Source organism: Dysidea avara, chromosome 2 (genome assembly GCF_963678975.1).
Source record: "Dysidea avara chromosome 2, odDysAvar1.4, whole genome shotgun sequence".
Lineage (NCBI taxonomy): Eukaryota > Metazoa > Porifera > Demospongiae > Dictyoceratida > Dysideidae > Dysidea > Dysidea avara.
In genome coordinates this window covers 31,161,802-31,176,232 of record NC_089273.1, presented here as the reverse complement: position 1 = coordinate 31,176,232, position 14,431 = coordinate 31,161,802, and the positions used below count along the sequence as shown (strand labels likewise).

Here is a 14,431-nt window from a genome sequence, read left to right as displayed (position 1 = left end):
TAAATTTTGTACTTGTTAGTCTTAGCTATGTGTAGTTGTCTGTATTGTATGCTGCTCTGATAAGGAAGAGGTAATTGTCAGAGGGTAATTAATAAATCAAATCAATCCCTCGTCTAAATCAGTGGAGTATCACTAGATGTAATACACTACTATTATGAAAAGAATTTATTGCTATCACTTTTGTACATCGAGAAGAAGCAAGGAAAGCCAAGACAAAATCAAATATTGCCATAACTTTTGATTCAAGTGCTTGCAGAACATTCCATGTGTTTCATTTGTTAAACTCATCAAGAGAAGTCTAATAGCACCTTGTTTTTAACCCATGAATGAAGCAAGGTTGTTGTCTATGAGTTACTGGGTGAGTATACTGCCTCATGGCTTCAATTTTTCTGTTTTGTGCTTTTATCTGCTTATCAGTTAGGTACTGGAGGGCTAACAATGGAGGCCAAATATCAAAAAATTAGCCACACAGTACAATTTGTTTATGAGAACTTGTAAGGATTTTCTGCATTGTCAGGATGTGTAATTATGAGACAGTACACATATTGTGAGACAGAGAAAATGTGCAGATTACTTGAAAATCCTCCAACCTTGAGCAGAAATAAGCACCAGCCTATTATGCTGGCACAATTTGGAGCACAATAGCTGCTTTGAAGCATGTAACATAATGGATAGATTTTTGCTATACTATAAATTATTGTTTTTCAGTGGAAAAGATTGAAATACTTAGCTACTCTCTTTGTAGCCTTGTGTACTTTCCTATAGCTACATTCTCTTCGCACACAAAAAGAATTAAAGTAGTGATGTGTAGCCTTATTAGTAATTCTAATGAACCAATGAGCTACATAATTTAAACTTTTGACATAATAAGCTGCTAAATGAACTATTTTTAAATGGTTAACTTTGAACAATTTCTCTCAAGCCAAAAGTTATCGTTATCCACAGAAAGTGCAAAACTGTAATTAAATACAAAAGTTGAGTCAAAAGTTTGAGCATAATAATTGGTTAGCACTGCAGCATAGCATAATAATAGGCTAGCACATGAAGTTATAAAATTTGGACCAGTTACTCACCAATACATATTATTAGCATCGAATCAGTTCCTTTTGAATTAAAATTTGATGAACATAGTTTTTAAAAGTAGAGATTCTTTGTATGATATCCTTACATGTGATTGCTCTTAATTATGAGACAGCTGATCAGACTATTACTTTCAGGTGCTAACAGTTACAAATAGCTTTCAATTTACGTGAAATTACATTAAAATGTTTACCATTGCATCTTTAAAATGAAGCGCTATCATGCAAAACCCTCAGGGAATTAAACATATGAACATCTATGTATTATGACAAAATCAAATATTGCATTATGTGCACTATCTTCAGATCCATACTGCCAAGTGACAACACATGGATTCGATTTGCTGCTTTATCCCTTTTCGGGCCACAATTGTCACCTTGATTAGCATGCAACGCAAGTATGAAAAAGCATTTTGGATCCAATGAACAACTTACAGTAGCTTTGTCTCCAATTTGCACAAAACAAGCAGCAGTGAATAGTGTAGTAACTTCTAACAACACCTTGGACAACATATTGACTGTAATCCCGTTATATATTTGTCTTATGGTACACTATAGTATTACCGTATATGGTTACTGACCACGTGATCCGTGAAGGCTCGTTAACTAGTTAATGATAATTAAGATCTTATGGAAATTTTGAAATCTCACTTGAAAAGTTCCAAATCTCATTCCTGGTTTGTTGAGTTTGTCGATCCCTCGTTTGAATCAGTAGTGTATCACTAGATGTAATACACTACTATGGTTGAAAAGAATTTATTGCTATCACTTTTGTACATCAAGAGTTCATCAAGAAGTGAGGAAGGCCAAGACAAACAGCAAATCGCCATAACTTTTGAATAAAGGCACTTGTGGAACAATCCACATTTTTCATTTGTTAAACTCATCAAGAGAAGACTAAAGGTACCTACCTATGAATGAAGTCTGCAACAGTTAAAGTGGTAACAACAAATTTGCACAGCCGCACAAGACAACTACGGTTTCCCGAGGGTTAATTACTCACAGGAAGTTTAGCTATTTAACTACTTGTCTATAATTTGTGTTTTGAAAACAGCTGACAGTTTTCTGTTAATTGGACCGTTTGAGGACTAAAACCATTAATAAACTCATTCATACCATTAATAAACTCAGGCATGGTAAAATAAGTAAGTTTTCAGACATTAAAGTAAGTTTTTTACCAGGTAATGTAAATTTCGCGTTCATAAACCAGCTGTACAGAAAAGTCACTCCGTTATTCTTTTTCAGCAAATCCTGAATATAGATAAAGTATGACTACAAGGTTTGTATTTCGGCTAGTGATTACTTGATGCAGTATTACAGTGCTCAGAAACACTTCGAAAATGTTTGTCCTACATCGATTTTCCCAATCCTTTTGCCCTACATACACAAAATTGGATTGTGTTATGCAAAAATGATGTAATGTAGTGCCACGCCTTCTTGTTAAACCCGTCTGTAAAAAGGAGATCATTAACTACTTATCATACAAATTTAATTGTTCTGCTTTAACCCATGTGTAGGAGGTAGGATTAAATTTGTATATCAGGTGATGATCCTACTTGTTCATTATAATTATTGCTTTTTATCGTGATGATCCCTACTAACTCGTAAAATTCCTAACTTTCCTTGCACTTGTTTATGATATCTACTCTATGATTATATATTAATAGCCTACTATATCTGCTATCAATGTCATAACTCATCAAACATATCTGATAGTTCATGAATAAAATTCTATGTAGAATTCACTCTCATGCTGTATATATGTGACCAGGTCAGTCTGACAAAACCAGTCTTGTAGCTTTCCGATATTCTAGTTTGACAACCCATAGCTTCCCATGCTTTTAACAATTCTACTTAAACTTGGCCACTTGTTAGTGCTATGCAAACATCAAGCTGACCAAGTTTCTGGATGCTACTTATGCTTAAGACAAGTTATGATTTGTAAAAATTGTGTGATTTGTATAAACTAAAAGGTTGGTTTTGTCAGACTAGGTAACACATAGTACAATTATATCTTCAAATATCTTTGTATTATGGTTCAAGTTTCATTTTAATTTTTAATGTTTTGTTAGCATTTAGAAGAGCAGTACAGGCATAAAACAGAAGAGTTTATGTGTGATAGAGAAGAGTCAGAGTTTACTTTTGGATCTTGTTCTACAAAACTGAAGCTTGATATTAACAAAGATCAATTTAACAATGATGCTGAAGTTGAAATTACTTCGGAGTATGAGATATCAAAAGTATGTACTATAACATGTATCATACCAGTGTATTCCAGTTATTGTGTTACCATAAACAGCCATTTCTTGGCTGCCATTTATGATTTCACAACTATTTCACCCTGGCCTTTTGGGGGGCCACACCCTTTCTTTACAGCTCGGCTGTTTTTATTATAGATTATGGATGGTTTGAGTGCTGACTTTTACAGATTTTTTTCTTTGCTTTAGAGGAAAAGAGAATTTTTTATTAGAACTATTACGTAAATTATAAATTGGATTTTATAATGTATGGATAACTTGTAAGATATGTAGTTCCTGCAAAGCTCTCTACAGAGTGACTTGTTTGTAGAACTCTATACTGGGCATCTAGAACTCTCTATAGTGTAACTTGTAGCTGAACTCACTACTGAGTAGCTTACAATCTGTACTAAAGCAGCTAAGCTGTAAATCAAAGGTGGTGGCCAAGAAATGACTGTGATGGTTGATTAATTAATTAAGCCAACCACCACCACAACTGCCATATGGCAGAATCGATTGCTAATGCTTGTAGCATCACTTTCTAAATGTCTGTTGAACACCCCGCACTTACTGTATCCTGTAAAGGTCACACCCGTAAGTGAACAGGAACAGAGATAACCAGTCCCTTGTGCACTATTGTGGGTAAGATGATATCATTGCTGACTTGTTGATGGTGATATTAATCCTTAAACCCACAACTGTTTTAAAAAATGCAAGCCACTGATAACACATAGTCCAAAAAACTGGGCTATACGCATGCCTTTTAATACAAACTCTTAAGTGTAAAAACTGTTTAAGCTACGTATCTAAAAACTACAAACATCATTTTACTCACCGTTAAAGTTTGGTTTAAATGATCCCATCCTTCGTCGCATCCTTCCAGTCCCGGAAAGTACAAAAGAACCATCTCTTCATCTTCCTCCTTCGCATATCAATAGATAAAAGACCATAACGTGGCCATACTTCATTGTATCGCCTTTCTCTAGTTGCCATGTTGCTTGTCACATAATGGCTATATAGATATCACGTGATTTATCAAATGGCCAACAAGAACAATGACGATACAGAGGTGAAAGTAAACAAAGTAATTCAACGCTTTGTAGCGGGTGGGTTCATTGTTATTTTATATACGGTAGTAAATATTACTCCTTCCCAAGTTATAATATCTGTATTTCTAAGAAATTGGACAAACGCTTCATAAGATATGCCTGTTTGAAACCATATATGTAAAAGTATTGTGTATTTTCGTTCATTTTTTACCTACCATACAGCGTAATAATTTGACACAGGGAAATTTTAATGAATTTTCTTTATCTTGAACATTGACGAGGAAAATATTGACAAATGTCTTGCACCAGAAGTATTCTAGTTAGTTAATCACATGAACTTTGACAAGGAAAATTTTGACAAATTGCAAACATTTCATCAAATTCGTCAAAATTTTCTGCCATCAAATTATTACGCTGTACGGTAGTCCAGTTTTCTGGCCTATGCAGGTTTAAGAGTTAAGCACTGTAGATGATTATTCACAGTGATAATGGCACTGCTAATAAAGAGAAACAGTAAGGAGATAAATTATTCAGTTAGAATGGCATATTGCTACTTTCGTATACCTTAAATCAATGTCATTATGCATATACGTACTATATGCACATGCGTACTTGCTCAAATCTCTGAAAACCAGACTTAGAGATAATTGCTTCAACTATCAACAGGTTAGCAGTGTTTATTTGTACTATTATAAACAGTTCTAGACTGTTAAGTTGTATTTGTTTTGTTCACAACTCTTCGAATAGTAAAAATTGCTATTTGTTTCAACACTAGACTTGGCTCAATCTGTGCACTATGAACTGGCAAATCAATCAAGGTATAGTACTTTCCCTGTACTCCTCCGTGTTGACAAAGAAGAGGTCCATTCCTACTAAGAAATGAGCACTGTTTTACCACATCATAAATACACACCCATAACTCACGTATTCTTTGCTGTGCAAACTCGAAACAAAGATTTTCTTTCTGTAAACAGGTGAATCCAGTGGTGTATAGGTTTTATCAATTTGATCAGTCCATACAAATGTGATTGAAGCGTGCATGAATTTTTCATGTAGCACGTGTATTTTTACCAAGTGTATTTCAATATGATTCTATGGCAAAATATAATTTTGCGAAAACGTCCAGTTTTCACTCAGTGGTCACATATATAGTTTTATAGGATTATATTACATAGTTTGTGTAAGTAGAAGCAGTACATTGAAGCCTCTACAAATTTGGCAGTGAGAGGGTAAATGGCAAAATTTTTAACAATGAAAATTTAGGTGAATTTGTATTGCTTAGCTCCTCCACTTGTATTTGGCACCAAATTCATCTAAATTTTCATTATTAAAATTAACTTACCATTACAGCTATTTCTTGGCAGCCACCTTTGATTTCACAACTCTGCTGTTTTGGGGGCCTACACCATTATTTATAGCTTTGCTGTTTTGATATAGCATCTTCTTGTAATTAACTTTATTATCTTAAAGAAATCCACCTCCAGTAGGGTGGCAGCTGAATAGGGTAATTATCCACAACCAAAGCCCATTACAACCCTGCAATATCACACAATATGTTGTAACACAAGATATCATCTTATTAGCCTCCGCAGGAGAAGTTTAAAATATTTTGTTTCGTTGTAGTACACAAACAGACATGTGAGCTATGACCCTTTATTGAAGTTTGCATTAATTCAGCTATATTGCAAGTCACCCAGTAGAGGGTTCAGTATTGTAACAAGTCACCTTGTAGACAAGTCATGTAATAAGTCACTTTATAGAGAATTGAACTACGTTACAAATTATCCTTCAGTTATGTAGCAAGTCACCATACGTCACTAACTCAGCACATAATAACACAAGATTTCCATGAAATTAATTTTGTTGCTGCTCACTAAGTGCTTCCGTTTCTTCCTATAGCACATTGAAGGCGTAGGCATAGAAGAAAACTCAAGCTACATTCCTAATAAGTCACCTTGTAGAGAGTTCAGCTACAAACATCTATAGAAGCAGAATCCAGACAGACAGACAGACAGACAGACAGACAGACAGACAGACAGACAGATAGATAGATAGATAGATAGGTGCTTAGTGTCTTGGGTTGCAATCAGTGGATATTCATGGATTGGGGTTGATTTGCTAATTAAGTTAAGCAGAAGACAAGTGTGATAGCAATTGTGACCACCCCTGCAAAAATAGGGTGTTTGGGCACAAACTACACCTTGTCACACAATAGAACATATCTCAGTACTGGAATATAATATTTGCATTCTGCACTTGGTATTTACGAACCCAGCCATATAATATATAAAATGCATGCACATTTAATATAATGAATGCTTTCAGGATGTGTTTGCACTATTACATTGCGTTTTTACATATTGTCGTAATTGTTAGATATTTAATAAATATATTATGCATAGATAAGTTACAATGTAAAGTTTCCTCAATTATAAGGTTGGCACATTTAACATCTAAAATTTTAATACCGTAAGTCCTCTAAAAATTTGGCATGTTTTTAAATCAATAATTTTCGTCTCACCGAATTTCGGCCTATAATTAGATAGTAATCACCACTAATTTTAGTTGATCGACCACTTGTCACAATATAATTGGTATCGTCGATATTAAGGCTAGACAACTCTGACGTTCTCGTCACTATCAGCATCCATTGCAAAAATAGCAAACGTGCCAAAAATTTTTATTAGAGGAAATTATTTCACTGTTAGAATACGGGTGCCGAATAAATAGAGGGGCCGAATTTTTAGAGAACTTACGGTATCACCTTGTTTTTAAGCAAATTAGCTTCTAAATGTGTACTCAGTTAACTGATTTATGCAATTATATGTACATATTTGTGTATTACATATGTTACATGCTGTTCTTGTTATACAGGAAAATGTGGATTTCCAACAATGCTATAGAAATCACTTGTTGCTTAAAGAGCTCAAGGAAAAAGTGGAATTTGGGTCATATCCTCCACGACTTAAACTTGGTATAAAAGTGAAAAACAGATCATTTTTTGGCACACAGCAGCGCTTAGAATTTGTTTTGATGGGAGGAAAAGAAAGTCTTCAGAAGAATATTACAATTGCTGCTGCTTTTAATGGTATGTGTTTTTGTTTTTGTGGCTTGGGTTTACCCAATGTTGTTTCTCTTAGATATTCCCTAGAAGAATTGTTACGTAGCACAGCATCTTTTAGAACGCACAGTTTTTATTCAATAACTTTATTTATATTTGTATATACATAATATGTAACTAGCTGATTGAAACCACTAAAAATTTTAATAAGCAGTGATATTTGTACCAGCAAAGTTTTGGCAAAATGGGTGTGTGAAAGCAGTGAGCAAAATACTAGCATAATAAGTGCAATTTTTGGAAGTGGACATAAATAATTATGCAACCAAGTACTTAAGAAATGCAGTTAAAATTATGTCATAATTAGTGATGTTTAAGAAAACTACAAGGCTTGAGACTTCGTACTCACCAGGAATAGAATCCATGTTGAATGAAAGGACAATCATATAATGGGTGGGTGTTTTCGTGGACTCCCTGGATTACTAAGCTGGTTGGCTTGACTGTCCATACCATTTTCAGTAGTCTTGCATAGCCAGACCCTTTTTTTCCTTTTGTGTGTGGGGTCTCCTTTTTTCCCACCCACACATAAAAGGAAAAAAAAACTGGCTACGCGAGACTAGTGTTTCAGTGTACATTAATGTTTGTATTTTAGCTAAAGAGTGCGGTAGAGGAGTGTATTGTTTTTATTGTTATTAATGCTTTACAGTGACCAGCACTGAAGGTCTGACAGCAACATGTACTGCAGCCTTAGGATTACCTAACCTAACAACAATTACAAGGGCTGAGACTTCAATGACTTATAGCTGTGGCAATGACACAGTGATGTGTACACAGTATATATGTATACAAAACATACAGGAGAGAGCTATACACCGGTGATTGAGATATCCTAAGATCAGTCACACATGATAAAATATCAACAATACGTAGCTAATAGTTATGGGAAATTAAGAGCAATTGGCGATCAAGAAATTCTAGTAGAACAGTTACATATATGTTAAGTAAATATATTAGCTAGCTTTTTGTAAAAGCAAGTACAGACCGAAGTACTCTAATAGAACAGTCACTTTAAAGTGAAATTGTAGCTTAGTTTGCACTTAGAAATGGTCAATTAACAAAGGTTAATGCTGAGCAAAATAATATATATATCTGCAGAAAATATGGAGCATAATACGTGAAAAATCACTGGAAAAAAATAGGTGGAAAAAAACAAAATTGACTTGTTCCTATTTGTGGCAAGGTATACTGAATTTTTTAGTGATGGTAACTAAAATTTGCAGTGATATTATTTTATTGTATCACCACAGTATATTCACTACTAATTTTTACAGGTATGTTTCCCTCACAACACTAACTAGGAATGTAGCACTAAAAGTAATGTTAGTTGTGGAGCACAGTACAGTATAAATACTCCACTAGGAAGCAGGGCCGTCCACAGGGGGGGAAACTGGGGCATTTTCCCCCGGGCCTCAGCCTGAAAGGGGCCCCAGGAGGCCCCACAAAGGGCCCCTTGATTACCTGTTTAAAAGATAGATATACTCTAATAGAGCAGTCAGATCTAAATACTCTAATAGAGCAGTCACAGTATTCTTCAGAGGAGCAGTGTAGCAAGCTTATAGATAAGGAGATATGGTTGGTGAGGGGTAACTATTGTCATTGTTAGCATGTTAGCAGGTTATGACCTTTTTGGGGGGGGGGGGTCTTCAACTTACAGCTTGGGTGAAGTTGTGATTCAGAATGGAAACCTCCTTGCCTCTGGGGCCCCACTTTAACTCTTTGCCCTGGGCTCCTTAATTTCTCTGTGCGGCCCTGCTAGGAAGGTTCTGCAGCAGAGGGTAGGGGTAATTTTAAACTGCAAACTCACTTAATACAACAAGAACACTGCTTATATACAAAGACTAATTAGTGAAATAATAACTTGCCTATGGGAACTGCATGTTACAGATAGTGGCAGTGTTCCCTAATTCACCTATCAATGTATTGCCCCACTACCCCCCCTCGGGCATATATGGGGAATTTGACACAGCCGAATGTCAAATACCCCATAGTAGGGCAAACCTATCGTGTCAAATCCCCACCGTTGGCCCCAGTTGCAACGCGGCATTTACTCGGGATTTGACATAGCGAAGAAAGTTACAACAAAAACTATTTGGGCACTTAATGAGCGATTGTTAAATGCCCCATAGTGGGGCAGCAGTTTCGTGTTAATTCCCATGTAAAGCCCCACTTATGCCTGAGGGGGGGGGCAATACATTGATAGGTGTTACAAGAAGTCCATGTTTACCATTAGTAAGGTTATGCAAAAATAATCTATTACACTGATAAGATAACTCTACAGTATAGTTACAACTGTGAGTATAGACAATCAGGGGCGGTTTTAATAGTGCGCACCCCTACAATTCGCCTGGGTGATAAAAATTACGAAGAGTTCTACATACTGTATTATACTATAGCTTTTCTATTGGCAAAACTTCATACTTTTGCCTTTGAAATCACCTTCACAGCATTCAAAACCACATAGTAACCTTCTCTTTTTTTTTTGTCTTTAACTTTCAACTAGGCTGAATTTGCAATTCCAGAGAACCTGAAACCCACTCTGAAAATTTCTAGATCCGCCCCTGACAATACCTAACAAAGACATGAAGTCAGTCAACTCAGACATGAAGTCAGTTCAATGCACAATAACAGCATGAAAATACATTAAAACTCTTCCCTCTTTCTGAGACTTTGTCCCAGATACAGTAATAAATAGGTGAACCAAGGGTGATCATGTTCTTGTTCATCATTCCTTGGCTTTGGTAGTAGTTAAAATAGTACCATCACTTCGACCCCAGCAAAGAACATAATAATATTATCAGAGATGCCAACCTCTGAACAATTTTAGGAGTGAGACATCAGACACTACCAGCAATGTAGACCAGACTCAAGTGCAACTAAGTGTAACTGCAGGATTTTTGATAGTGAAGACCAAAAAAAAAAAGGTCGCTACATGCTCAAGGTACAAAAATAGGCACTGGTCTGTCCAATTTTAAGCAGAGAGCTAATTATGAAGCAGATCAGGTGTGAGAAATGCATGATAACTAAGCTGAAAGAATGAGAAACAGAGGGTTAGGCGTGAGAGCGTGACATTACTAGTCAAAGAGTGAGATTCACGCCTAATGCGTGATAGTTGGTATGTCTGTACACTATACTAATTGTTCTTCAATAGAAAACCTATAGTAGCCTACCTGAACACTGTCAGACCTTCAGTGCTGCAAGGTCATTGTAAAGCAATAACCATAATATATTAAGTAAAGTCCATACTGAATTCAAACCCGCAATGTAAAACTTTAAGCAAAGAACAAAGGGGATAAATATCTCTTTTTTTTGATATCTGATCTTGTGAGCCATATGTGTAATTTATATGGATGACCCCTGATATGAGTTGTATGTGAATGTTCAAAAAAGTTCTGTAGCATCAATATCACAGCATAATATTGTATAATTATATATGTACCACTCTGCGTGGGCAGTTCAAAGGCACCGCCAGTGCCATAATTTGTATATTGCACTGCTGCAGACCACAGCGAGTGCATTATAACTTATAACGCACTGGTTGCGGTCTTGTAGACCACAACGAGTGCATTATAAGTTATAATGCACCGACCGCAGTGCAATATACAGATATTGCACTGGCTGCGGTTTTGTGCAGCATAGCACAAGTGCCGGTGGCGAAGACCACTACGACACCTCACCTAATAGGTGGAAAGACACTTCACAGATCACTCGAATTCTTTTATAGCCTGACATGTAAAGGTCGATTGTGGGCCATAACGTCACCAATACGTATAATGTTTACAAGCAGCCAATGGCGATCGAAAAATCCAACACCGGTGGCCACAACTCTAGTCTACATATATAATATTATATAAACGTACTTATACACCTTACTCGTCTGGTGTGATCTTAGCCCAGATTAAACTGTAGCCCACTTCGACAATGACTCAATAAAACAAATATATTCTAAATAATACTAACCTTTACGTTCGATTGTGGTAACCAGTTTTGTCATGCCACCTGATTCGAGTTTAGCCAGTGCGAATAGTAAGAATTAGACTAGCATCGTTTAGTAGTTAGGTTTTGTTTACTTAAAACGTCTATTTAGCTACTTTTTTTTTTGCTCGAGAGAATCACTATGGCGATTAGTCTATATGGCGATTGAGTGATCACGCTGGCATGCTGAGCACTACATGATGAGAGTCGAACAGCGAATGCAGGTTAGTGATATAACCCATAGCGTACTAGCTTTCAATATCTCAGGTGGCTGCAGTACTGCAGGGGGAACGTCATCGCAACGTCCAGCTTGGTTACCCACAATCGATGTTAGAAACCTGGCCTTTATAAGTGTTACAGCTGTCTTGTGAGACTCTCCCCACCTATTAGGAGAGTGGTACATAGCAGTTATACAACGTGCACTCGTGCTCTGCCTGTATAAACGCACTTGCCTTCGGGCCTAACGGCCCTCAGGCTCGTGCGTTTATATCAGGCAGAGCACTCGTGGCCGTTGTATAACTATATAATATATTGTCATAACTAGGCCTGAGTCAAATATGCTCAAAATTTAGCCCAAAATGTTTTCAGGAATTTCCTAAAAATTCCAACTATTATGCTCTTCAGCGTTCCCATCATGCTCCTAGCTTAGCACCATTTCTTGCAATTATCTTGGAACATTTTAATCAGTGCATGCTCCATTAGAGTACAAAATGACTGTTCTATTAGAGGGTATTGATATAAGGGGCTATGTGCAATGTATTTAAGACTGCTCTATTAGGGAGTATTAATCTATTATCATGGAATTAAGTTACATAGTTTGAAATGTCCACTTAATAAAAAATATACCAGCATTATGCTGGCATAGTACTCCAGTTCCATACTATGCTGGAATATTACCGTACGTAAGGAAATTTTGACATCAAAAAAATTTAACGAATTGGTTTAATTCGTCAAATTTAAATTCGTCAAATGTTTATAAGTGCCGTTAAAAGTACAGGTTTTGCCTACAATTTCTTCATTTTCATCAACATTTTATTCATAAAATCTGCTGAAGTCTGAATTCGTCAAATTTTTCTTATGTCAACATTTCCTTGCATACTACTAGTAGCCTAGCTGTAACCGCAGATGATGTGAATATTATAACCTTTTGATCTGATCATGAAGTGTCACAGTGGTACAGTGTTGCAGAATACTCTATATATAGGTAGCTAAAGTGTTACAACTAATAATCATAGCTCAGTGGAATTATATCCCAGTCTATAGCCATCAATTTTATAGGTACATATGGTTGAACCATAGAAAGATATAGAAAATTAGTAGCCCAGTTGAAACTATGAAAGCTTTTACTGTGGCTGCCACTAGCTGTTTATTTGGCTATAATAAGAAGTAACTTTATGTAATAAGTTACTTTAATCACTTAGCAAAACCCTGTATTTGTGACCGGATCTGAAAAAAGGGGCCTTTCCAATAGACAAATTCCATAATAAGGCTTTATAGCATATAGAAATAACCGTTGCCCCTAGCGACATGAATTTCCCATTATTTTTAGGTGATAACGTCTAGAGTAACTTCTACAAATTTTGAAATGATAGCATATATGTCATAAGATACGACATTTTGAAATTAATTTTGTAGTTTTCCCATGCATATCTATATGAGAGGGCTACAGTTGCCCCTTCTGGGCAATCACAAAAATGAGGTATTTCAATGTATGCAAATTGCAAAACCAAAAATTCAAAAGTACATAATTATATCTCTATTTTACATAATTTGTAGATGTGAATGTCAACAATAATCTCTCCAAGTTATAAAAGGATAGTGTATATAGGTCATAAGATATGACATTCTTTGAATTCCATGATTTATGTGGTGCACAAAAGGTGTTTGTATTTTTACATAACCATGTGATTTCAGTATAATCAGATAGTACCTGATTACCGAGAAGGGGCAACTGTTGCCCCTCTTTGGCAATGTATGGGAAAATTGCAGCTTCAAAAAGTCATGTCTCATTACTTATATAATATATGCTATCCTTCTAAAACTTTGACAGGTGACTTGAGACAACGACACCTACAAATAATGTAAAATTTAGGTTGCTAGGGGCAACAGTCAATTTTTTCATTATTATGAAATTTTGTCCATTGCATGTACTTGGCAATCCATACCTTGACTTGTGAGTATGGTATATACCAGCCTGAAATTTGGTCACTTTACACTCCTACCATTCCTGGATGTAATTTTAAGATAATAGATTTAAACACATGATGGGTTATGACTCATCAAACTTGGAAAGGCTACAAGACTCCTTTTTGCAGATCTGGTCACATATTAAGAGTGAATCTGATGGTGAATTGTTAGCTACTGTGCTTGAGGACTTTGATCATATTTGTGATTGGACAAACATATGACTTTAAACTGAATGCATTCAAGTGTGAGGCTTTTTTTCTTATCTCCAACAAGCATAAGTTATTGCCATGAAACACTTCCTCTGTCTTGGTGGTCAATCTGTTAAATATTTGGAAGTCTTGCTTTATTTATGGTCTAGCCATTGCTAGCATTTACACTACAAGAAAAAATGTATTTGCTCAAATGTGCTTTAGTATCATACATGTTGCACATATTTAAGACAATATGTACTACATATGTGACCTGTGCAATACCTAAAGGAAATATGAAGTGTTTAATATGAGAAAACAGCATGTCATAAATCTGTGGTGCATACAAATTCATTTGCATTTCATATTTGCTACATTTCACATTCACAAAAAATGTTGTATTCATCACAGATGTACTTTTCACCTAATGTAAGACATAAGTGAAGGAAATATAGCACAAATGTGCTGGAACTATGCATGCGCATACAGTCATTCCATACTTAATAAAAATTGATAAAATTCAGTTCTGACAGAAAATAATCAGTGTATGTCTTACAAGAAAAGCATGAAGGTAGTAACTACCAAATAATTAACTGTCAAA

The 14,431-nt window shown here is 35.7% G+C and overlaps 1 protein-coding gene across 2 annotated transcripts in view; it reads left to right on the top strand.

Moving 5' to 3' along the window:
* LOC136247062 (uncharacterized) overlaps nucleotides 1-7,669 on the top strand; it is a 49,537-nt gene extending 41,868 nt beyond the window's left edge. For both annotated transcript variants that reach the window (XM_066038674.1, XM_066038673.1), the window contains exons 13-15: nucleotides 3,152-3,319; nucleotides 7,240-7,453; nucleotides 7,506-7,669. In XM_066038674.1, the coding sequence (XP_065894746.1) occupies nucleotides 3,152-3,319; nucleotides 7,240-7,453; nucleotides 7,506-7,516 (393 nt within the window). In that variant the 3' untranslated portion in view covers nucleotides 7,517-7,669. The remainder of the gene's footprint in view (nucleotides 1-3,151; nucleotides 3,320-7,239; nucleotides 7,454-7,505) is intronic.
* Nucleotides 7,670-14,431: the final 6,762 nt, after the last annotated feature.